Source organism: Heliangelus exortis, chromosome 24 (genome assembly GCF_036169615.1).
Source record: "Heliangelus exortis chromosome 24, bHelExo1.hap1, whole genome shotgun sequence".
Lineage (NCBI taxonomy): Eukaryota > Metazoa > Chordata > Aves > Apodiformes > Trochilidae > Heliangelus > Heliangelus exortis.
Window position 1 is genome coordinate 5576825 of NC_092445.1, and position 22449 is coordinate 5599273.

A 22449-nucleotide genomic window follows, 5' to 3' on the forward strand; every position below is an offset into this window, starting at 1 on the left:
ACCTTCCCCTCCAATCTGACTTCCACCATTCATCAAAACAGCTTTAACTACCAGTATTTCATCTTACTAAAAACTTCAATTGTCATTTGCAGAAACAGTTATAACATTAGGCTTCTAGTGTGAGGGGAAGGTAAAGGCCAGAATTAGGTCATTTCAGCATCATCTACCTTCCACACAGGCTCAAACATTACCACATCTGTTATTTCCCTAATGTAGGTGTTGACATCACAAACACTTTCACGTCTCCTTTATCGAGGAAAGGAATCAGAAACATGACACATCTGCAAGGGAGGAACTCGGTACAACAGAACAGCTCGAGTCAGGGTACAAATAGTTTTGTGGAGCATGGTATTTTCTAGCCATGGACCTCAAACAGATCTCTTGGTAAAGTGAGGGGCTTGACAAGTACCATTCCTTTTTGCCTTCATTTAAAAACCTCTTCCAGAGACAGAACTCTGAAAGTCCACTCCTTGTGTGTTCTGAAAACCTTTGTGCAGTGATGCTGCAGACTGAGAGCAGGGACACAGCCTGGGAAGGCAGCAGCTGAGGTATTGGGGGGAGATGGGCACCACTCTGTGCCCACCACAGGCACAGAGCAGCAAAAGCCTTTGGTGCTCCACAGCAACCAGGTCACCAGAGCAGAACCCTGAACCTCAACTCAAAGCCTACAGTAGCTGAGTACTACAGACATGATGTCAAGTTGAAAGCATGAGGTCACTCGTGGGGCAGGGCACTGAGTTAACGTGTTTGGTAGAAGTAGCCTGGCTGAAACTGCTCATTAGAGGCTGTAAAATGATTTCATTAACTCACTTACACCACCAATGGCCCCATGAACAGAATGTGATGCCAGTCCACGCTCCAAACACCAGCATATTTACTGTTTGCCAACAGTGAATACATGACAGGCATGTTGGTGTCTGACTGGGGGATCCTCCCTCCAAACAAGCCAAATAAAAAAGTTACAAGGCAATCAGTGGTTAAACTGAACTGTACTGGAGGGCTAGTCTGGGAGAACACCCACACCAGGCATCACCCATGCTCAGTGTTCCTGTGTTCACACCATCTTCACCTCACATACAATACAGCTGAGACCCTCCCTCCAAATCCTGATTCACTGCATCCAGCCAGGCAGAGAATCAGGACAGCAGCAAAATGCCTTTTCTTCTTTCTTGTAACAGGTACATTAATTTTAAATCCTTGTCTGAACTGTCCCTTTGCTCACTTAGGACACTTTTGAACATGTCTTCCGCTGGGATAGATGTTGTAACAGCAGAAAGACAATTAACATTTCAGCCAAATTCTTTGGGAAAAAAAAAGACTAACACAAGACACCTGAGATCACACACGCGTGCATACACACACACACACACACACACACACACACACACACACACACACAGTTAAAAGCACTCCCATCAATCAGAAAAGGCTTTTAGCAGGTTCAGAGATATTAGGCAGTGAGTCTTCTGTTAAAGCCCACCAGGAAGTTTTTTCACACCTGCAGAGTCTGAAGACCACACAGAGACATCACAGAACCTCTAGAACATGCCCAGGTTGGGCTTAAGGCTGTCAGACTGCACAGCAACAAAGGCTCCTCCTCACATCTCTGCCAGGTCCCAGCAAGGCTAAAAAAAGGCAACTCCATTTAAGAGAGTTCCATAGGAATGAGTGGACCTAACTGTGGGGTACTTCCCTCCAATCAAGAAAACAGTTTCTGCACAAGCCAATGCTCTGCTGGTTTTCCTCAGACATAAAATTTACTTTATTTCTTTTCTTAAAAAGTTAAAAATACAGAAGGTTCAGAAACTTATTTTCTCCTTGCAGATGTTCAAACTGCAGCTAAAGGAGAAAATGATCCTTCACTGAAATGTTTCTCTTAATTACTTTTTTTTATTTTAATTTTTTTTTTTTCCAATCATCACCACCATTAGGAGAGAAGTTGAGGAGCACTGACTCCACCACTAATTTGATGACGTAGTTTGATTCCAGATTCACATTTCCAGGTGCCAAGAGTCCAGAAAACAGCCATGCTAACTTCTGCCTTCGACTGCGATTTATTTTGTTTTTTTACTGAACACAGCAGTGACCGTTGGCATCTTTGAAGCGTAATCGCATCTTAGGTCGGTACTTCTCAAGGTAAAGCAGCTGTTTGGAATTGAAAGCTCCCCTCCTTTTCCTAAAGGAAAGAGAATGAAGGCTAATATCAATGGAAAAAGCACTGCTTCCATCACCACACACATTCTAAGGCAGATCATTTCTCATTTCAATGCTTTTCTCTCCAAAGCAGCGTCCTGGCGTGGCTCCATTGGACGCTGGGAGGAAGGACAGACCAGGCCAGCACACAGAGTTCAGCTCCTGCTTGCCAATATTAAAATCAAACCCCAGTTCACAAATTTCAGTGCATTTTTCTTGCACTGGGAGAGTTTATTTCCAACCCCAACAGCAGTCACTGAACAAAACCAAGGTCACCCTTTCCTTGCAGATGCATGTGCTATTTATTACATCAGTTAAGTGGGACCAGGACATTTAGATACAAACACAGAAGAGGTTCCCAGGGAAAAGCTTCTCATTATAGAAGGCACCATACCCAGGAAGAGAAAAAAGGAATTTAAGGAAAAAAATCAGAAAAATCTGTTGACAGCAACACAGTTTACAAAGATAACTGAAGACCCTGGGAGGCCATAAAAGGACGAATTGCTTTTTGGCAAAGCTCATTCAACATAATCTCACCTGCTGGGCTTCATTTCAAGATCTGATGTTATCACTAAGCCAACAGAGCTCTGCACTCTCATCCTTCACCAGTTTTGTTATTTTCCAGACAGGGTGGTTGCTGACTTTTCCTGGGTGGATAATTCACTCACCCACAACACCTGCAGGAGTGCTGCTGCTCACCTGCTTGCTGTTGAAATTCTGCTTGGGAGCCCAACCTCACTAGATTTTTTTTTTTTTTTAATTAGGAGCAATTAGACCATATTCAAATCATCCACAATTCCTGCAGCTCCAGCCTGGATGGTTTCTTACCTCTCCAGTTCTAAATCTTAGAGTCTCAGGTCAATATAGTCATTTAATTTAATTTTCTATTTAAAATCTGTCTTTTAAACAGAACCACAGATTTAAATAAAAAATGAAAGAGATGAGAGATCACCTTCCAGCCCTCCTGTGTAAACAGAGGAAAGGGCACAGGCCTCAGCATTCATCTTAAAGCCATGCCCAGTGTTGTCCGGATATTGCTACTTCAAAACAGATCAGCAATCTCACAAGCTCTGCTGCAGACATGTGCTGTTCACATGCAACATCAACAAGGAGATTTCCTGAGAATGGGGAAGTTTAACTTACTGCCTTATAAACTGAACTGCATCTTCGTACTTCATTCCACTTTCAATGAGCGCAAGTGCAACCAGGACAGGAGCCCTAAAGGAGAAATCAATATTTAAGGAAGATCTGAAGAAACAATATATTGAACCCTTCAAGCCACATCAAATTAATCTCTAACCAAACGGGTGAAGTATCTTCTCTTTAAGCTTTACCTACAGAAAGACATTTGCCTGCTGAGTACCTAATGTAAAATTTCTTTTAGTAGACAGCTCTGCTTCTAACACACACACACAAAACAAAAATCAATAGCTCTTTACTGTCTGGGCCATGAAACAGTAATTCTAGATTTTCGGGCTCTCTCATTCACTCTAACATGATTTTCTACTTCAGTAGAACAAGTAACACCTCTTGGGGTGCACTTTGCTTCTTACAACACACAGCACACACTGACTTTCCCCTGGACTGGTGTTCACCCCACTGGACAGGCACAGTTGCAATGGGCACCTCTGACAGTAGAGGAATAAAGGGTTAAACAGATGCCAGCATCTGGACAAGCTGTACTCATGGTGAAACAAAACTACAATTGAGATGAAATACTTGTCACTGACAGGCTGCACCTGCATAAGCAGAATTACTCACTTTCCAAAGGAAACAATTTGAAACTTCAAGTCACTTAAAAAAATATTAAATCCTCTTGTACTGTAGTTGAAGTTTGATCCCTCACTACAGGTAGACAGTTTTCCAGATTAAAGCAAAATCTGTAAAGCTCCTTCTTTTCCCTCTGCCAGAAGCAGCCTGAGAAGAGCAGAAAGGTCACCCTGTGAGGAGGAGGTACACAACACAAGTTTGTGTGACACAGAAGATGGGAAGCTCCTGGTACCCTTTGGCCTCCTATTATACAAGAAACAGGAGAGTTGAAAATCACTTGAGTTACACGTGGTCACCTCTCTGAAGCTGTTCCCCAGATAAAAATAGAGCAGAAATGGATAAACAAATGTTAATTGCCTTAGGGTTTTTGGTTCTTGTGTCTTTAAATATTGGCCATTTCTCCTCTTAATTTCCTCCCTCTCCTCTCTAGAGATGGAAATGGAAGAACCTGACACACTCCAGCTCTGTGCATGACTTCTTTAATTCTTGCCCACTCATTCATGTCCTTAAATATTACCTGTCCCATGGTTATTGTAAGAATACTGACACTTCAGCTCCAGTTCCTCCCAAGCCCATAGGATAAATATAACATTCAGAAATTACAGTTGGGAAATTGAATGTAGCATTTAGCTTTCCCAAATCAGTCTTTTTTTTTTCCCCAACCTGAGAGGAAGTTCTTGCCAAAGCAGGAAGTTATATTTTGAGTGGTGAGAAGAAAAACAGTCTGCATGTAAGCAAGAAATACAAGCCTAAGCCCTCTTACAATGAAGTGAAGCCACTTTAAAAGAAGAAACTGAACCAGTGTTCCTAAATGCTTTTTAGTACCATCTGCTTAATAAGATATCAGTTAAAAAACAGGAGAAAACTTTAAAAAGAGATGTACAGCCTTAAAAATTGTGCTGTACAAGTTTATTCTTCCTCTCATCCTGGATCAGAGTGATGAAATCATTGAATATTTTTTTTTTAAGCTGCAGTAAGTTTTTCTGATTTCACTGAGACAAATTTGCTACTGCTTTAAAGTGTGATTTGGGAGAAAAGACAGAAATTGGCATTAACTGAACACCTTTCTGACTTACCTCCCAAACAAATAAAACTTTCAGTCAAGTATCAGAAGCAGCCAGCACAGTACTAACCTTCCCAACCCTGCAACACAGTGAACAGCAACACAGCATCCAGCCTCTTCACGAAATTTGGTTTTCAACAGGTTTAGCCAGTCATCAACTATCTGATTAGGGGGTGGTGCTCCATCATCAAATGGCCAGTCCTTGGAAGGGAAAAAAGGACATTAGCTACATGGATTTCAACTGAGAGAAGGAAAACATTGCATTCAGCAAGAAGTGCATAAAACACAGACTGCTATGGGCATTTTTCTGTTTGCACTGAAGTTTGCAAGTCAATATCATAATGCAACACTAAATGCTTAACAACCATTTAATAGCACTTCTCAGTAACATTTCAATAAAACTCCTTTGTAGTATAGAATTTTTAGAAAAATAGCTGCCCTTGAAATCACATTTCATTAAAAATATGTAAAAATCAATAAACATTTCAAATAAACATTTGAAAGATGGGAACTCTGCAGACTTTTGCCTATGGTTGTGTCAACCTTTCAAAACACTATTTGTGCTCCAGGCTCTGTACAGAGAAGCTGCTTCATAACAGTACAAGGGGATCAAGAGGGGAGAAGGGACTTCACAGCAACCCAAACAGATCAACTTGTTTAGCTGCCATGAATCCAACAAGCAAGACAGTTAAAATTACCAGGATAATTCCAGGTCAAAACCCCCACATTCACAAGCGAAACACAAGAGAACTTAGACAAAGGCAGAGTCAACAGCTAAGGAGCTTTTACAGTTATATTTCTGCCCAGTAAAAGTGTAGCCAACATTTAGACTCCCCAGACCACCTTTAATGTCATCAACATGGCTGTCACTTGAAATCACATGTGAGAAGCTTCCCATTTTCTTGGGGTCCCAGCTCTCCCCTGGAACTGGAGCCAAGTTCAGTACTACACATCCCACCTTTCCAGACCAAGCACAACATCACATGCTGCTATCATCTCAGTACAAAGTGCTGCAGGAAGATGCAAAATAATGCTCTGTAGTTATTTAACAATTTTCATCAGGCAAATGCAAGGTGTTTTACAAGAAAGACTCATAGCCACCTTCATATTATTCAATAACCTCTCCATGAGGCCTCCTCTTCCCTCAATGGTTAGAAACAAGTCTTTAATGTACCTTGAGAACAGGTCAGCACAGACTAATAAGTCTTGGAAGTCTGAAAGCAAAGTTCTGCTTTGAACAAACAGACTTTTTTTGAACTGCCAGACTTTTCATTTAAAAATGAAGTATTTTCATTTAAAAATGAAAAGTCTTATTGCTACCCTAATACTTCCTGAATAACAAGAACAGCTTAGCAGACCTCAGCTCAAGAACACCTAATAAATGTCTTAGCTGCAAGGTGGAAATCTGCATCTCAGAACAATAAAACCAGAAAGCTTGTAAGTTTCTGGAATAACTTCATAGGTAATTAATTCAGAAGAATACACAAAGTCTCAAGACTGCAGAGGTTTTTTTCAAGCAAATGGGAAATTAAAAATATCTGCGACGACACCGTAAAGTAAAAGACTACAGAAACAAAATGCTCAAGTTAAACTTGTTCTTTCTAATAAAAGGCTTTTATGAGATTTTCCACTCACTCACACGCTGCAAGCAATTATTATTTAAGGCCTAATGTCATCCACTGTCCCAGGAAGAGAAGCAGCATTACCCACTGCAAGAGAACCTTGCAGAGAACAAGATTTACATGTCAGTTGTGTGTTCCAGTTTTGGATTGAATGAAATCCTTTCCTCCAGATCAAATACAGGAGGTAACCACACTCCTGTTGCATTCATGTCAACCACCACATCCACACAAGGCTGGTGCTGACCTGAATTAATGACAGTCATCAGTTCCCCACAGACCATCACCTTCCCAGGAATGGTGGACCAGAGACATTAAATTAGCACTGATTAAACACTGCTGCATGGGACACTGCCCAGAATGAGGAACAAGAATAATTCTGAGACTAGAGGAGTAATTGAAGCAAAGTTTTACAGGCTTCTTTTCCTGATCAAGAGTTCTCTGAGACTGACCTCCCAATTCCTGTTGGACAGGTTAGAAAAACTGTCAAGCTCCATGATCAAAAAGTCATTAATAACCAGGATGGTGCACTGAGACTGCAGAAACTGAAAATACAGCTCTTTTGTGCCACCCTGCAGCAGCTGGGAAGGATGAGAGGCAAAAAAGGGTTATTCTGATTCACACTTTATCTGCAGCAGCTTTGCTCAGCAGAACAGCTCTGGGTTTGTCAGTCAGCAAGGACTGTAGGACTGGCAATGCAGAACTGAGATGCCCAAGAAGCAGTCAAAGGACTTTAAAGTGACAAAGATCCCATTCTCCCAAACCTGTGTGCGACTCACACTGAAGTTACAGCAGGAAAATATGCCCAGAACTGCCTGGGATGGGATAGCAGTGTGGTGCCACCAGCATGGAACTTTCCCACCTCCAACACAAGGGCCGATGGCAAGGCAGGACAGATCAAATGGCCACAAAGCCACATCTGACATGGGCACTCCTGCCTGCTGGGACTCAGGTGACAGCCACCCTGAAGGGCAAAGAGTATACAGAAAGCTGGATCCAGGAATAAGCAGTAAGGAAGGGCTGAGAGAAACAGAACAACAACACATGTCTTAGATCCTGCAGATGAACAAAACTACTGCAGCCTCCCTGGTTGCCAGCCAGTGCTAAAATACTCCCAGAAAAAAACCAAAAACCCTACCTGTTCTTATGCTGTAGAATTTGTGTGACAAGACCTTCTCCATAAACATAACTGTAAGAACTGCAGGAACCCGCAAGAAACTGAATCAATCCCTGCCTGCTGTCTCCTGGATTTAATCTCTGTTGACAAACATGTGCATGCAATAGTACTACTTCCAACACAGAACATCTAATTCTCTACTTTGACACTACACCATCTGCCAAAGCAGCTCGAGCTGACACATTCTGCCCATCCTGCCAGCACCCAACCCTGTAGCATGGCATGAGAGGAGGCTTTGCTCAAAACCTCTAATTTTTTCAGGGGTTTCACTACATGCTTGACCTCAACAGTTTTAAAATAGACGTTAATCTCTCTGAAGCTGTGTTTTTAATCTTATGTTATTTTTGCAAGCAAATATTAGCTTTAAATAGTGACGTGTTATTTTCCTCAGCCAGATGGCAATTCAATACCATTTCTAAGCAGCAACAGGACTCTGAAAAAGCAAGTGTTCATTGGGAGGGAAAGCTGTGCAGGAGGCCGTTGTGTCAGGGACACAGCTCAACTTCTCTCACACAGCAAAGCACGACTGCAATACAGTAAATTACTAAGACAACCCCATGACAGGGATCATCAGGATCAGTGATCCCTGTCACCTCCTGCTTCCTGTGAGCCTTAACAGATGCCTGGTGGATTTATGCTCCCTTCTGGTTTGCCTTCTGCAGCAGGAGAACACCAAGAAGAATGGGTCTGTATTGAGCATGGAGAAGCAAACGTGTACAGACACAAGACTGCCATGTGTTACTCAAAGGCTCTCCAGCAGAGAGTTTCTGGCACAAACAGCATTTCCAGTTTTTAGAAAAGCTTCCTCAAAAACAAACCAAAACAAACTGCTTTCAGTTCTAACCCAGCCAACACCAAGTTTTTTTAAACTTTCTTGAGAACCAAAATCCCCCAAGCTGTTCTGGAAGTGGGGGCTCCTGCAGGGCCTCAGCCATGGGCTGGAGAAGGTGGATTTTGCTCCAGCTGCAGGAGCTGAGGTCACCAGCCTGCCAGAGCAGAGCTGGACACCTGCAAAACCACCCTAAGTCTTCTAGGAAGAACTCAGATCTCTGCTTTGGCACAGGAACACAGAAATAGTCAAAGCCCCAGTTTGAATCAGGGCTCTGAGGGCTTCCACACTACAAGTTCAATCCTCCCATCTCTGGCAACCTCCAGAGCACCACAGCAGAACACCCCAAAATCCTGCCATGCCCAAGAAAGCTCTAGAGTGACCAAAAATACTAATCCAGAGCACAGCCCTAAGAGCACAGGTAGCCCCTGTAATGACTGATTTTTCCAACAATACTGAGGCACACACAGCTGCCTGGAACAGGAATAAATGCTTACTAGGGCTGGCAGCCAAGAAACCTGAGTGACCTGTACCTGGGGTTTTCACAGACAGCCAAGATAAAAGCTTTTCTCCTAATGGAGAACTGCAGAAGTTTTCCTCTGACTTAAGCCATAAAAATCAAGGGGTGATAGAAAGCTGAGTACCTACAACAAGAAGGTAAGATGCCATTTCTGGCCTCCCAACAGAGTATTACTCACTCCAGTAAAATAAACTGATTATATCTGCCACACTATAATAATTCAGAAGTATTGCCTGGAAAAATACTGCCTGCAAGCTCAGTATGAGCACACACCTATTAAAAAAACCTTCCCTAAAACAGCAAGCAATAGTAGATGATGGAGTCAGTCATTGCATAATGTTAACTATGAGCAGCAGCAAAGGAATTCCACCTGGGGAATGGGGAAGCCACCAGCAACCAGTTTCCATTTCGAGGGGAGAGGGAGTCCACCAGACAGAGCTCCAGACAGTCCACCAAAGCCTGTATCAAGGTGTCAGTTTGGTCTCAAAACTGGTCTCAAAAGGTGACAGATTTTGAAAGAGTGAGAGAAGGGAGATTTATCTGCATCCCGAGGAGGTCAACCATAAAGCCATGGAGTGCTGTGACTTAAGAAAAGGATCAAACCCATCTGTGTGAACCAGAAGGCTGAACACTGGATGAAAATTGACCTACTCACTAAAAGGCAACCAAAACACCTCAACAAATCCAGAAATATGGGAAAAAACATTTTTTTAAATGCTCAGGCAATGGATATGAACCTGCAGGTACCTTTCACAAAAGTACAGCGAATTTCTCAAAACCAGCTTTAGCTGATGCAGATAACCAGGATGCTTCCAGCCAATCTGAAACAGTCCCAGGCTCCTGCCTCAAGTGTGAAGGCCATCCCCACCACTCCCAGACAAGGGACTCCTCATTTTTAGACAGTTTTAAAGGCAACTCACTAGAACCTGGACTCCCTCTTTTTCGATAGGAGCTTTGTCATAAGTGGCTTCACAAACTCGCACCAAGGTTCTCACTCCATACTTCTTCAGCTCCTTGAAGAAAAAGGAAAAAACACAAACACACTGACAGGGTGAACTGAGGAACCTCATCAGCTACAAAACTTAACATTTAACACAGAGTCTATTGCACAGCTTCAAGGGGAACAAAACGAAGGAGCAAGGGCCAACTCAGAGAGGGAGGTTATGGTCCCTTTATAACAAGGGTTACAAGTGACAGAAAGAAGCATGAAACTCCTCTGAATTGAAAAAGGGAAATGTCAAGGTGGGAAAAAAATGCATATATAAGAGCAAAATTAAAATAGCTGCCTATAGTCTCCATGCAGCTGCTGCTTCTCTTTAAATAGAAGCCTGGAACTGTTTGCTTCAGCCAGTGTTGACATTTTGAGGCAGGGAGGAACAGAACACACACCCCACTATATTCTAGCTTCCTTGTAATGTACTATAAGTAGCACATTGTGCTAGATAAATAATCAGAAGATCAAACAAAAGCTGTTCCAGGTCACTGTGAAAGTTCATACTGCAAAGCAGAATTTCCTCTCATGTTTGGACTGAATCACTATCACTTCTATCAGCAATATCTATTCCAGAGTCAAGGCTCCTGGAAAAAAAAAAAAGAAAAAAAAAAGGAAGCCAATCTATAGTAATGGGAGGGAAAAATTATATAAAGACCAAAAGAATGTGGCTTTCAGACAAAATTAATCACTAACATCTGAGCAGATTCATGATGAAGAGCACACTGCTAGATGATGGAAGTCTGTTAATAGCCACAGTCAGACATCAGGATCAGATGACAGCATCTCACTGGAATGAGAGAGACCTGCATAGAGAGACAAGACAGAAGTCCTCTAAACAAATAAGGGCACAAAGATTTGGCAGGTCTGGAACAAACCAGAGTGCAGAAATACTTTGTACTGCTACTTCTAGGAAGTATCCAACTATACCTCACTATACCTTGTTACCTTCTCAGAAAACTGAGTATTAATTTTGTGGTAAAGATCTTCTTGTGTCAGTAGTGGTGTGATACACTGCCCACAGGAACTGACTCTCCCCACAGCTCTACCCAGCAGTTGTCATTTTTCAAAGATGAATTCTGGCACCTGAAATCTCTGACAACTCTGGGATTGGCAGGGCAATGTGAGAACACACCCTGTCAACTAAAACATCAGTTTAAGTATAGCACTTAATCCTACTCTAAGGGAGAAGAAAGGTCAGAAACCAGCTACAATTCTGTTAACTACTTCTTTAAAAGCCAAGAAGATGAGCAATAGGTCGATATGTCAGAAGCACTGCATTATTTAATGAAAAATAACATTTAGCATTGCAGAACATGCAGTTCTTCAGAAACCAGGAGATGAATGATGGCAAGGGTGTGTGTCTGTACTCTAAAATGAAAGCTCATCCAGCCTCTTGCAATGAAAGAAGTGCAGGACTGGAAAAAGTAACAAGTGGACTGTCTCCATACTGTCACGAGAACATGAAAAATATATTACAGATCAAAATGCCTTAGAGTTCCAGGTAACATAGAGCAAAGCATTGAGCAGAAAGCGTGATGAGTGACTTTTGAGTACCTCTAGAGAAACTATGAGCACAGGAGGAGAAAAGGCTGGTGCTGAGACTCCCTTACCTCTATGAACCTGCCGAGGGTCGCGTCGGTGGGGTTGTGAGTGATCAGGAAACGCATATTTTCATAAGTAATTTCCACGGGGGCTGGACGGTTCATAATGGCAAACAAAAAGTGTCAGGGGCCAAAAAAACGACTTAAAAAAAAAAAAATCAATAACCTTGGAAACGTTTCACAGCAGAAAACATTAAAAAGACCACTAAAACACCTGGGATTGATCAGAGCTTGCTTTGATGTGTTTTGTTCCTTAAGGAATTTACTTCTAGAAAAGCAGGTTTGCTTCAGAATCCACTTGAATTCAACTTCAGCCTCAATTACTGCAGGTGGTATCCTTCAGACCCCAAAAATTCTGACTATTTGCAAGACTAGGCAGCCTGTTCTACATTTAGGCACTGGTGAGGCAAAAAAGTAAGGGGCAGGTTTTCTCTCCACTTTGTTTTCTTGATGCTTAGTTTTGCTAGAGTCAGTAAAAGGAATAGGCTTCCAATGTGCAGAGGATATCCCATATATTTGAGTGTGTTTGCTGTGTCTGGAGTCTTCAAGGCAAAGTAACTATGGCACGTAGAACCCCCTGTGCTCAGCTCACTTGTCAGCCAGGATGCTGTGCTGGGCCTGGCAGAAGTCTGCCCTCACGCTCAGAATCGCCATAAATGTGCGACGTATATTCCAACAGAACACCTGGAGAGAAGAAAAACAGAGGAATCTGGTCAGAGGAATTGTTGCTTCTACCTTCAGAAATGCCAAACATTTACCCTCCTAGAGGAAAACTCAGATTAGACCAGGTAATACTCGGTTTCCAAACAAACAAACAACCCCCAAACCAAACAAACCCCAATCTTTACTGGGGAGTTGTAATCCCAAATATTCTTCCAGCACTGAGTATGCTCCAGCCCAGGGACATGGGACTTCTGGTAAGTGCTGTTCCTGGCAGCCAAGCACCGGAACAGAGAACAAGGAAATCTTTCTGTGGGCTCTGCAGCCCCTCCCTCCTTCCCAGCCAGGTGCCTTAGGAGAAAATAGTACAGAGCCAAGCAGAGGCTTCAAAGTGTCTGTCAGTACAGTCATACCTGCTTGGCTAAAGCCCAAATATCTAAAAATATTGTTGGCCTGGCTTTATTTTCTGAGCAAAATAAGCAGTACAAGCTGAAATAAGAGTGTAGCTGTCCCACAGATGAGCTTTTGCTAGCAAAAGTCACCACTGTTGCTGTCTCACCCAACTCCCAACAGCATTAAGGAGACAGCCTCCAGAAAGCAGGCATTTCACAAGCAACCAAATGGTCATTTAGCAGTAATAACTTTTAGTTATTCTCAATCTTATCTGTTTTTACAGACTCGGGCATTTGAACAGCAGCAGCCTCCAGTCCTAACACACAGGATTCAAAATACAGATGTTTTAGCAGCAACAGTAAAAGATGGAAAATGTAACTCTACCTCTGTGAAGTCCAGGGGGGATGAAAATGGAGCTGACCTAAACCAGCTCCGCTAATTTAAGGCTGAAACACTAAACAAGCAACATGGCTTTTTACTGCATTTAAAAAGCACAAAGCCAAAGAGTCCTTGCTGACAATTCTTTTTTTACGAAGAATTTTCAAATCAGTTAAATAAACTGTCAGCTAGCAGCCAGAAGTCACAAACCTGTAACTCGAGCAGAAAGGTCAGTGTGGCACACTCAAGTGAACACAATTAAGGAAAAACACACACATGGAAGTTCACACCCCAAACTTCTGGTGAATACAGCATTTTAATGAGATCCTCACTTTAAAATAGTCAAATTAAGTCCTGCAAAATTACCTCCTTCATTGACATGAAGTTAAAAATCACCCAAAGAACAGCAATTATTTCCTTAAGGAACAGCTTTCAATGCCAAAAAAATACATTAATTAGGTTACCAGAGGTAAGAACAAAGATGTGTTCAATAACCTCGCCCGACCTTAACGTGGTTCTTACTCTGAGTGACTGAAATACCAATTTCAAAAATGAACCCTGGAATGTTTTACGAGTGAAATGGATTTACATTACTACAGGATTCAGTCTCACCCCAGATGGAAGAGTCCCATCTAAACACATCCTAGTCCCTACACTTGTCAGTTCTTGCACATTTGTCACAACTCTCTGGTACATACTCCCAAATCTCAAAGCAGAGGATTTAACATGTATCACAGCCTGCTGGAGCTGTGATGTACCAGGAACAGAAGGACTAGACTTGTAGCATCCACACGTGTCCAACGCCTGCAAAACTTGATGCAAGAAACTTCTTTCAGGCAAATCCTGGCTTGTTTTTCCCCTATTTAAATATACACCCCAGTCATCTGACACATCCTGCAGACTTCCATTACAGGAACAGTTTCAAAACTAACTTTTTAGGACCTAGCAAGGTCATTTAAATAAAACCAGTGGTCAACAGATCTCAGCACAGGAGATCAAAACTTGGATCCAGAGTACCAGAGGCTTACAGCATTACAAAGTACACTGTCACGAGGGGAAGAGCTATTGTGTCGTACTGAAACTAGACCTTTAAACATTTTTCTTTTCAGCACCAATAATTTGGTTGGAAGAGCCTCATCCAGTGCTATTTGCACTGTGAGTTGTATCAGATCAGGTCATTACAGCTACACTTCTCCTCCCTCAAGCAAATCAAAGAGAGAATTTCAACCCAATTATCTTAAGTCTTTTGTAAAAACTATTTACCAAGACGTTAAGAAAGGACACCTGGAGATGACATGTTCCAGTAAATGAAGGGGGAGCCACCAGCTCAAGTCCTGCTCTCAGAGCTGCTGCTGCTCATGGTCTGACCTTGTCCAAGCCACCTTCAGCAGCCCAACTCCTCTGCAGAACAGGAATGACACTACCTTGCCTTCCCCAAAGGAGTGTTACTGAAGCATTTAATTAGCTAATAGCTAAGGAGTGATTAAAAACATAAAAGTGCTGTATTTAAGTCTGAAAAATTATTTCCAGAAGGATAAGAAGTTTATGTAGCACAGAGCTCTCTCTGCAAGTTTGGTTACAGACATACATTCCCTTCTTCCCATGTCTTTCAACTGCTCCATGTTAAGCTCAAGATTAAAATGAAAAGCCAGGCTTCTAATTAAGAAAATTAAACCCAGGAAAAACCCTATTTTCTACAGCTTCTGATCTCCCCAAGCAAATACTTCTTGCATTTCTTCCTCCTTCTGTTAGCAAGAAAATCCACGCTTCAAAATCCCAAGAGAACCGTGCACTATCAAACCAACAATAAAAAGAGTATCCAGGTCTGGGAACAGCATAAACCAAGAAGTAATTTTTCAGCTGATTAACCTTCAACTTCTTATGCTTAGAAAGTGAGATAGCACGTGGAGAGAAACCAAAAAGTTACTGTTTTATGTGGCTGGCGTGAGAACAGGAGCAGAAGTATCCAACGTGTGAAGAGTAGGAACGGGATGCAAGAGAGAACCAGAGGAGGAGAAAAAGCAGAGACAGCAGCAGAAGGAGCCGAGCAACAGCCACTCTGCATCTGAAAAGATATGGATATGCTTGGGAGGCAGTTCCTGATGTTGTTTAACCTAATTATCAGGGAATAAGCATCAATCAAGATGCCTATCTACACCACCAGGCTTCATGAGCTGTGACAGTCTCTGCACCTTCAGAGGTGATTAATTCAAGTTATAACTAACAGCACTGTGCTCCCTACCTCACAGTCACACAGCCAAGGGCCACCTCATGAGGCCAACTGGAGAAAAATGCTTTTCAAAATACCATTAATGTACAAGGATATGCTTAAAACATAAGCAAGAGGCTGTCCTATTAAGCAGCACAAATAAATCTGGGTAATGAGCTGATTAAGGGAGAACAGTTAAACCAATTCCTGACTTGACCGAAACTTCACTTGAGATTGCCCTAAGTGAAAATCCAACACACCTACGAAGTTCACCTCCACTGGCTGCACCTCATTTATAATTCCATTGACTCCTAAATTACAGACTTCAATAATGCTTGCTGGTGATTTCTGAGGCTCTACAAGTTCAGGGAGACAGGTCTAGTGAAAAAACAACTAGTAACATGGTGAGGAATCCCCAGCTGCACCCCCATGCCCGCCCCAGCACAGCAGTAAAAGCGCTGCCTGAGCTACACCCAGCAGAGGAACAGCCTGGAACAGCTGCAGCTTCCCAAAACACAGATACCTTTGGAAAGGTCACTTGGATCACCTTTCAAAACAACCCAGGGCACAGGATGCAGAGCAAAACCTGCTAATTTGTCAGGCAGTATTAAAAAAAAATAAAAATACTGCAGTATTTTGAAAATCAGTACTTTCAAATCACCTCAACTAATTTTTATCCTGTAAGTGGAACTCCACAGTCGATGTCAACAAAACCAGATCACGAGCTGATGAATTTCCCCCCCCCCCCCCCCCCCCCCTTCCATAAAACCTCATTGTGTTTGCTCTTACCCGGGTGCACTCAGCCCCACACCAGACTGAGGGTACCCAACCTGACCCTGCAGCCCCAGCCAGGCTTTTCCTGAAACTCTCTGGATGTCACATTTCACTTCCCCTTCCTGCACTGCCCTCCTAAGTGACCTGCATTCTAAAATGTCCTGTTTGGTCTGGAGCAGAGGGTGCTTTCCAAGTGACAAATTTCACCAAGACCTCCAAAATCAGCCTTAACACAGTGGCAACACACATCAGCAAGAACCAGAGCAGCCACCTTTTCTGAAATAATCCTCTCCTAGTTATACAGAGGATCAAAACTCTGGAACTAACATTCCTGGAAAAAATTCTTGAGCATTCTCTGAAGGAAGCCTGCTCAGAATGACACGTGCCTAGAGAGGAGGGGTGAGGTCAAAAATTTTACTGTTCCACCCTACCCACCCCCGCCTCAGAGCTCCCTCCCAGCCTCCTCACAAGTTCTCTGGGTGACTCATTCGTTTCCTTTTGCACTAACCCAGTGGCTCTGTCCTGGGACATAAAACCCAATGCAGCAGATACAGATCTGCCTTGGTAAAGAAAAAAAACAACAACAAAAAAAAAGCAGGTTAATGAAGTCTTAAGTCACAAGTGACAGACCAGGAAAATGTAAGAACTGTCAAAGGTACTGAGCAAGAGAAGAATCCTGCAACAAAACCCAAAATTGAGTACTACACAGAAATTCAGCTGCCATCCCTAAACTGGGGTGAGGTCAAAGCAGCAGTGATGCACAGAGCCCATCCCTGAAAGCCCTGCAGTGGGAAGAGTGGACACTGCATCAGCCATCTCCCAAAGACCTGACAGGCATGCATGCTTTAAGCTTCAGAACCTGTTTCACAGTTAAAAATGCTGCTCTGACACAGGAGTTTTTTGAACGCCTTCCCCACCTACCATTTAGATTTTTAAATCCCTTCAGAGGACACATTTGAATGTTATTTACATACCATGCCCAAAAAGTTTAAAGTTACTAAAAGTGTTTGAAGTCAAAACTAAATGGCCCCATTAAGAGGAAAGAAAAAAAAAAAAGTTTAAACCATCATCCTGTTTAAGTCACAGAACTACACTTTAATAAAATCAATCACTTCAGACAAGAGTCGTGAGTCTGTGACACTAACAACTCACCCCCCAAAATCAGAATGCTGAGTTGTCTAAGCCCATATCTACTTTGGGTTATTGAACAGAGAGTCCTGCCAGATCAGCTTCCCTGACAACTGAGACTAAATATTCTCACACTTCAGGATGAAGTATCAGAAGAAAACCCAACAAACAAACAATCAAAAAAACCCATTAACAAGTCTAGCAAGACCAAAAGCAATTTCAAATCACACAGCAACAGGAATATTACTCTGTGCAGTCACAGAGTTGAACTACGTGTATCTTACTCATCTCACTGATGTGAATTTGCTCTATACCTCTGCTGGAAAATTGACTTAATGGAGAGTTGGCTCCTTTTCTGTGCTTCTGTGGCAGCTGAATTCAGCCTGACAACTGAAACCAAAGCTCACTGATAAATTTCACTGCACATCCACAAAGTCTCAATTGTTAGACCCCCCCCAGTCCATTCTTTCAAGCAGAGCTGGATTTTCAGTGTAAGAGAGCAAAAAGAATTTAACTTCTTAGTGCAAAACACAGAGAAACAATGGGCAACAAAAAGGCACACGTACAGTGACCCAAATAGAGACAGCAACCCAGAAGCTCAAGTGTTGTAGGAGAAAAAAGGATTGAGAGATTTAAGACTCCTTTACCTTTCACAATTAGCAAAACGAGCCCTAAGATGACACCAAAGTCAGCAGCCACTAGAAAGGTATTATTTTATATGCATCAGCCAGATCCTGGCCTAAATAGGTGCCAGCAATTCACAAACAGAATAACTTTTAGCACAAATTCTTGATCCATTTAGTCAGTTTTTTAATGCTTAGGCAGAGCTGTTTTAGATTTCCAAGTCCAGGCAAAGAAGCTGTTAAACAAATCCAATTACAGAAGACAACACCAAGCTCCCCTCTGCCAGTTCAGTCTGGGCACATCACTGATATATTATCAAAATACACAATTTACACCATTTACAAATCAGATCATCCCCCTGAAAGGGCAGAGATGTGCACGGCCCAGCTCCTCCCAGGCCTCCCAACAGTTAACCAACACAGCATTCCACTGCAGGGCAAAGTCCAGAGCCAAGGAACAGGCTGTGATCACAGTTCAGCTCTGCTCTGACAGAGGAAGAACCCCTGAGTACTGCTGTGTGGAAGAGATCCATGGATCTTTGCAGGGAATTAACCCTGAAGCCAATCACCTGTGTTTGAGAGACATCAGTAGAAACATCCCAACAGGATCCTGTGTAAGGCAATCAACCTTCAGGCTCCCTGCACAGATCCCTACTCCTACCTTAACTCCAACCAATCTTTTCTTTCCAATAGTTAACAAAATCTAAGTCTTTCTACACACTGAGTCATAAGGAGATAGAGTTTTCTGGCTGTTGGCAGTGGTGGGTTTGTCTTTTTTTTTCTTTCTTTCTTGAAAAACAGCAGTTCTGAGTCAGAACCTGACTGGTTCATTTGGGGAGTTTTGAACCATGTTTCCATGTATACAGTAGCCTTTAAAAGCCAACTTTCTGCCTTACTCCTCCTCACACCAACGAGTACACAGCTGCCCCCAGAGAAAAAGCAGATGGTGAGTAACCACACCAAGGAACCATCACTTCTACAGCCATCCCCACAGCCTCACCCAAATCCCAGACCTCCAGCTCTCCATCAGGTTCCTCACCCAGCACAGCACAACCAGAGCAGACAAACCACTCCCTGTCTCCAGCCTTCCTGCAGGTCACTCCTAGCACCCTCAGCCACATCAGGACTTTCTTTAGCCACTGCCCTGGACAGATTTCATCATCTCCCCACTTCCAGCCCAGGCAGCTCCAAATCCCAGAGGGCAACCTCTATCTACACAACCCAGCCTCGGCATTCACAGCCCTGCCCCCACTCAAACCCCAGGGAAACCACCACATCCTGGACACCCTTCCTTTCCAGCTCCACATGCCCCCACGCCAGCCTGAGGAAGATCCCCTCCAACACCACTCCCAGCCTTTCCCTCCTCCACTTTCCACCCCAGATCCCCACAGAATTCTTTATCCTTTACAAGCCACCTAGCACAAGGAAGAAGGAAGGTCCCCTTTCCCCAGAACAACGTTTCCACCCTTTCTCAAACTCTTTCCCCATCCACACACACAGTAAGTAACACTCCCTCCCCTCGAACAACCCCCGAAATGCCCCCCATACCAGGTACAAGCAAGACACACACACCCCATTGTCCTTTCTCTTCCCATTGTTGCAATCCTACAGGCAATGAATGCCCCTCCTGAATATTCCCCTCCACCCCCCCAGCCTAGGTACAAGGCAGACTCCTTCCCTTAAACCATCCCTTTGGGGTCCACTCACCCCAGCCCCACACAAACCAGCCCTGGAAGCAAAAGGGACACCCCACAAGGCAGCCCAACACTGCTGGCAAAAGCAGCACCCTAAAACCAGCCTTAACAACCACGGGGGTTCCTCCTAGCAGTCCAATCCTGCAGGAAAGGAGCACCCCCATAAAAACCAACCCCTAAGTACAGTAGGGACCACACAGGCGAGCTGCCCCCAAGAGTGCTCCTCAGGCCAAAGGAGCTCCCAAAGGCCCAGAAGGATTCCCCAGACAAGGCTCACAGGTCTGAAAATACCCCCAAGACCAGGAAGAACCTCCCCAAACCAACTCCTCAGACCACAGAGTTTCCTGGTCCAACAATAAGCCCCTCAAAACCATGCCCGCAAAACAGCCGGGACCCCCAGAGGACGAAACCCCCCTCAGATCAGCCGCAAGGGCCCAAAAAGGGACTCTCTAGGCCCGGGAGCCCTCCCCGGAGCAGCCCCACAGGCCGGGGAACCCCCTCAGAGCCTCCCAACGAGCCGAGCGGGAGCCTCACGGGACGCACTCTGCCCCCTCACCGCAGCCTGAGCCCGTCCCGGGGCGAGGGCTCCCGCCTGCCGCTGTCCCTGCTCTCACCCGGAGCCCCCCCCAGCTCCTCCCCGCCGCGGCCCCTCACCCCGGGCATTGAGCGCGTCGGCGTTCTCCGGAACGGGCCCGGCGCCTCCCACACACCGGGCCGGCGGACGGAGAGGAGCGAGAAGGGGGCGGGAGGGAGGGTGGCGGCGATGGCAGCGGCGTCAGGCCCGTCCCGGTGGCGGCGGGGCCCGTGTCGGGGCTGGAGCTTGACCCGGTCCGGCCCGGTTGCGCGGAGATACCCGAGAGCCCGCGCGCCGCCCGACGGCTCCTCGCGCACAGGCCGCTCCCTCCCTCCCCGCCCGCTCCCCGTGGTACTGCCCGCCCCACGCTGATTGGCGCGGCCCCGCGCACCCCCGCAGCGGGCGATGGTTCGGTCCGCCCCACTCACACCCACCCCGCCCCGGGCGCGCCCACACTCCGCTGCGGGGGTGGCTCCGGCTATGCCGACGCGGCGCAAGCGGCACCGGGGAGGTTTCGCTCACCACTGCCGTGAGAGCAGCCGGGTTCACCTCCCAGTGCGGCGGGGAACGGCTTCCTCCCTCCCGCTGCTGGAAGAAACCCTTCCCACCCTGTGACAGCACGGTCATTGGTACAGGCTGCTCCTCCCCCCCTCCTTCTCTTGGGCATTGGTATGGCCCGTCCCAGCGCGGGGGCGGTTCGGTTCGGTTCGGCCCTGCCCCGCGGGCCGCTAGCACCGCACGAAACGGCCCTGGCTTCCCCTGTCACACTTGGTACGTCCCCACTGACCCGGTTCCCCCCCCGCCCCGTAGCACTTGGTCTGTCCCTCCAGCCGCACGTGCACGCGGGCCCTTCCACGCAGCACCCCCCGCTCACCCGCAGTGGTACCGCCCGCCCGCCACCAACCCACCTCCCCCCCTCCGCTCAGTGGTTCCGCCCGCCCGGGGACAGCGGGACCGGGGAAACGGGACCGATCCAGGGGGCTGCGGGGCCCGGGAGGGCTGAACGTCCCTGGGGAAAGAACCCCGAGAGCGCAGAGACCGCGGGGGGAACGGGGCCCAGGGAACAGTCACGCACGGCCCAGGTTCCGCCCACGGCGACACCGAAATACGTGAGGGATCCACCGATCCGGTTCCCTGCTCCGGGCACGGCGACTCGGAGCGATGTGGGGCAGGATCCCCAAGGTCCATGAGCACCCCGGGGGCTGTGAGATGACAGGAGCCGAGTGGAGCAGGTGGAGATGGGGCAGTGAGAGCTCATTGCAAGGAGCAGAGCTCACTGCGGCTCCAGGAAGGGGCCCTGGCATTCAGCAGGGGTGCAGCTGTGAGCAAGCATGAGACAGGGACAGCAGGCAGGGAAAGAGAACCGCAGGGGAAAATGCGTGTGACGTTGAAGATACACGATGGAGGTGAAAGAAAAATATGCAGGAGGAGAAGGAGGAGGGAGGTGAGGGAGGACGAATGGGCCAGGCACACGCATCAGTGACCCACGCAGCTTCAGAGCTGCAGGAGCTCCTCCAGCCAGGGAGATGTTTTGTGCAGCAGAAAGGCACAGTCACTGACTGCTGAGTGACAAGGCTGCACAGGTTGGAGGGGGGGTGCTATTTGGAAATAGCAAGAGGGACAGGGCAAGGTTGAGGCTGTGTTACCTGATGATGGGGGAGGCTATGGCTGTCCATGAAGATCAGCTTCAGCTCTGCACACAAGGGGCTGCTGCAGGCAGCTGCCTGTCACAAGATATTGAGAGATCTGTAAGAATCCCGTGCTTCTTTAGAAGATAAAGCATATGCGTAATTCCACAAATTATAAAAGTTGTTGCATTCTCATGCTGTACCTGTCACATTATTAACAGAGGGCCGCGTTTGATACTGAGGGAGATGCAGTGCCCGAAGTGTACCCTGTATGCTGGTTAAAAACCTGCTGCCTCCACAAAAACAGATCCCCTGCACACAGAGGTTTTACATTTTTACATCCCTCCCCACTGCAGCCCCCTCAGCGCTGCTGTGCCGGGTCTGATCAGCCGGGGCTCCCCTCGCTACCTCAGCCCTTACCTGCCTAGCGGGCACTGCCAGGGCCCTGCAGCGCGGCTCTGTGAGGACGGGAGGCCTCAGGCCCAGCTCTGGGGACAGGCTCTGCAGTGTTACGGTACCGGCGGTGGTCTCACGGATGCTCTCGCCTCACGGGAGCCCCCGGGCCCGCTCTCCGCTTCGCACCTCAGAGGCACCGCCTGGCGGGGCGGGCACTGCGCATGTG

The 22449-nt window shown here is 45.8% G+C and overlaps 1 protein-coding gene across 8 annotated transcripts; it reads right to left on the minus strand.

Annotated features, from left to right (window-relative positions):
- Positions 1–1738: 1738 nt before the first annotated feature.
- On the minus strand, positions 1739–22441 carry PTP4A2 (protein tyrosine phosphatase 4A2). 8 transcript variants are annotated; one of them, XM_071768015.1, is made up of 7 exons: positions 22248–22441; positions 21846–21923; positions 11776–12450; positions 10092–10184; positions 5097–5227; positions 3337–3411; positions 1739–2176 (listed from the first exon to the last, which is right to left on the minus strand). In XM_071768015.1, exons 3-7 carry the CDS (start codon positions 11869–11871, stop codon positions 2068–2070), a joined length of 504 nt encoding a protein of 167 aa, XP_071624116.1. In that variant the 5' UTR covers positions 11872–12450; positions 21846–21923; positions 22248–22441; the 3' UTR covers positions 1739–2067. The 8 variants fall into 8 exon arrangements, with proteins under 8 accessions (XP_071624116.1, XP_071624113.1, XP_071624115.1 ...); XM_071768012.1 differs by lacking the exons at positions 21846–21923; positions 22248–22441 and adding an exon at positions 20280–20556; XM_071768014.1 differs by lacking the exons at positions 21846–21923; positions 22248–22441 and adding an exon at positions 20182–20544.
- Between the last annotated feature and the right edge of the window lie 8 nt (positions 22442–22449).

Coding starts and splice junctions, on each gene's coding strand:
- PTP4A2 (XM_071768015.1), bottom strand. CDS start 11,871: ATGAACCGTCCAGCCCCCGTGGAAATTACTTATGAAAATATGCGTTTC. Junction 5,228..10,091: donor AAGAGGGAGTCCAGGTTCTA/GTGAGTTGCCTT, acceptor TTCCCTTCCAAG/GACTGGCCATTTGATGATGG. Junction 3,412..5,096: donor TGTGTTGCAGGGTTGGGAAG/GTTAGTACTGTG, acceptor TTTCTCCTTTAG/GGCTCCTGTCCTGGTTGCAC.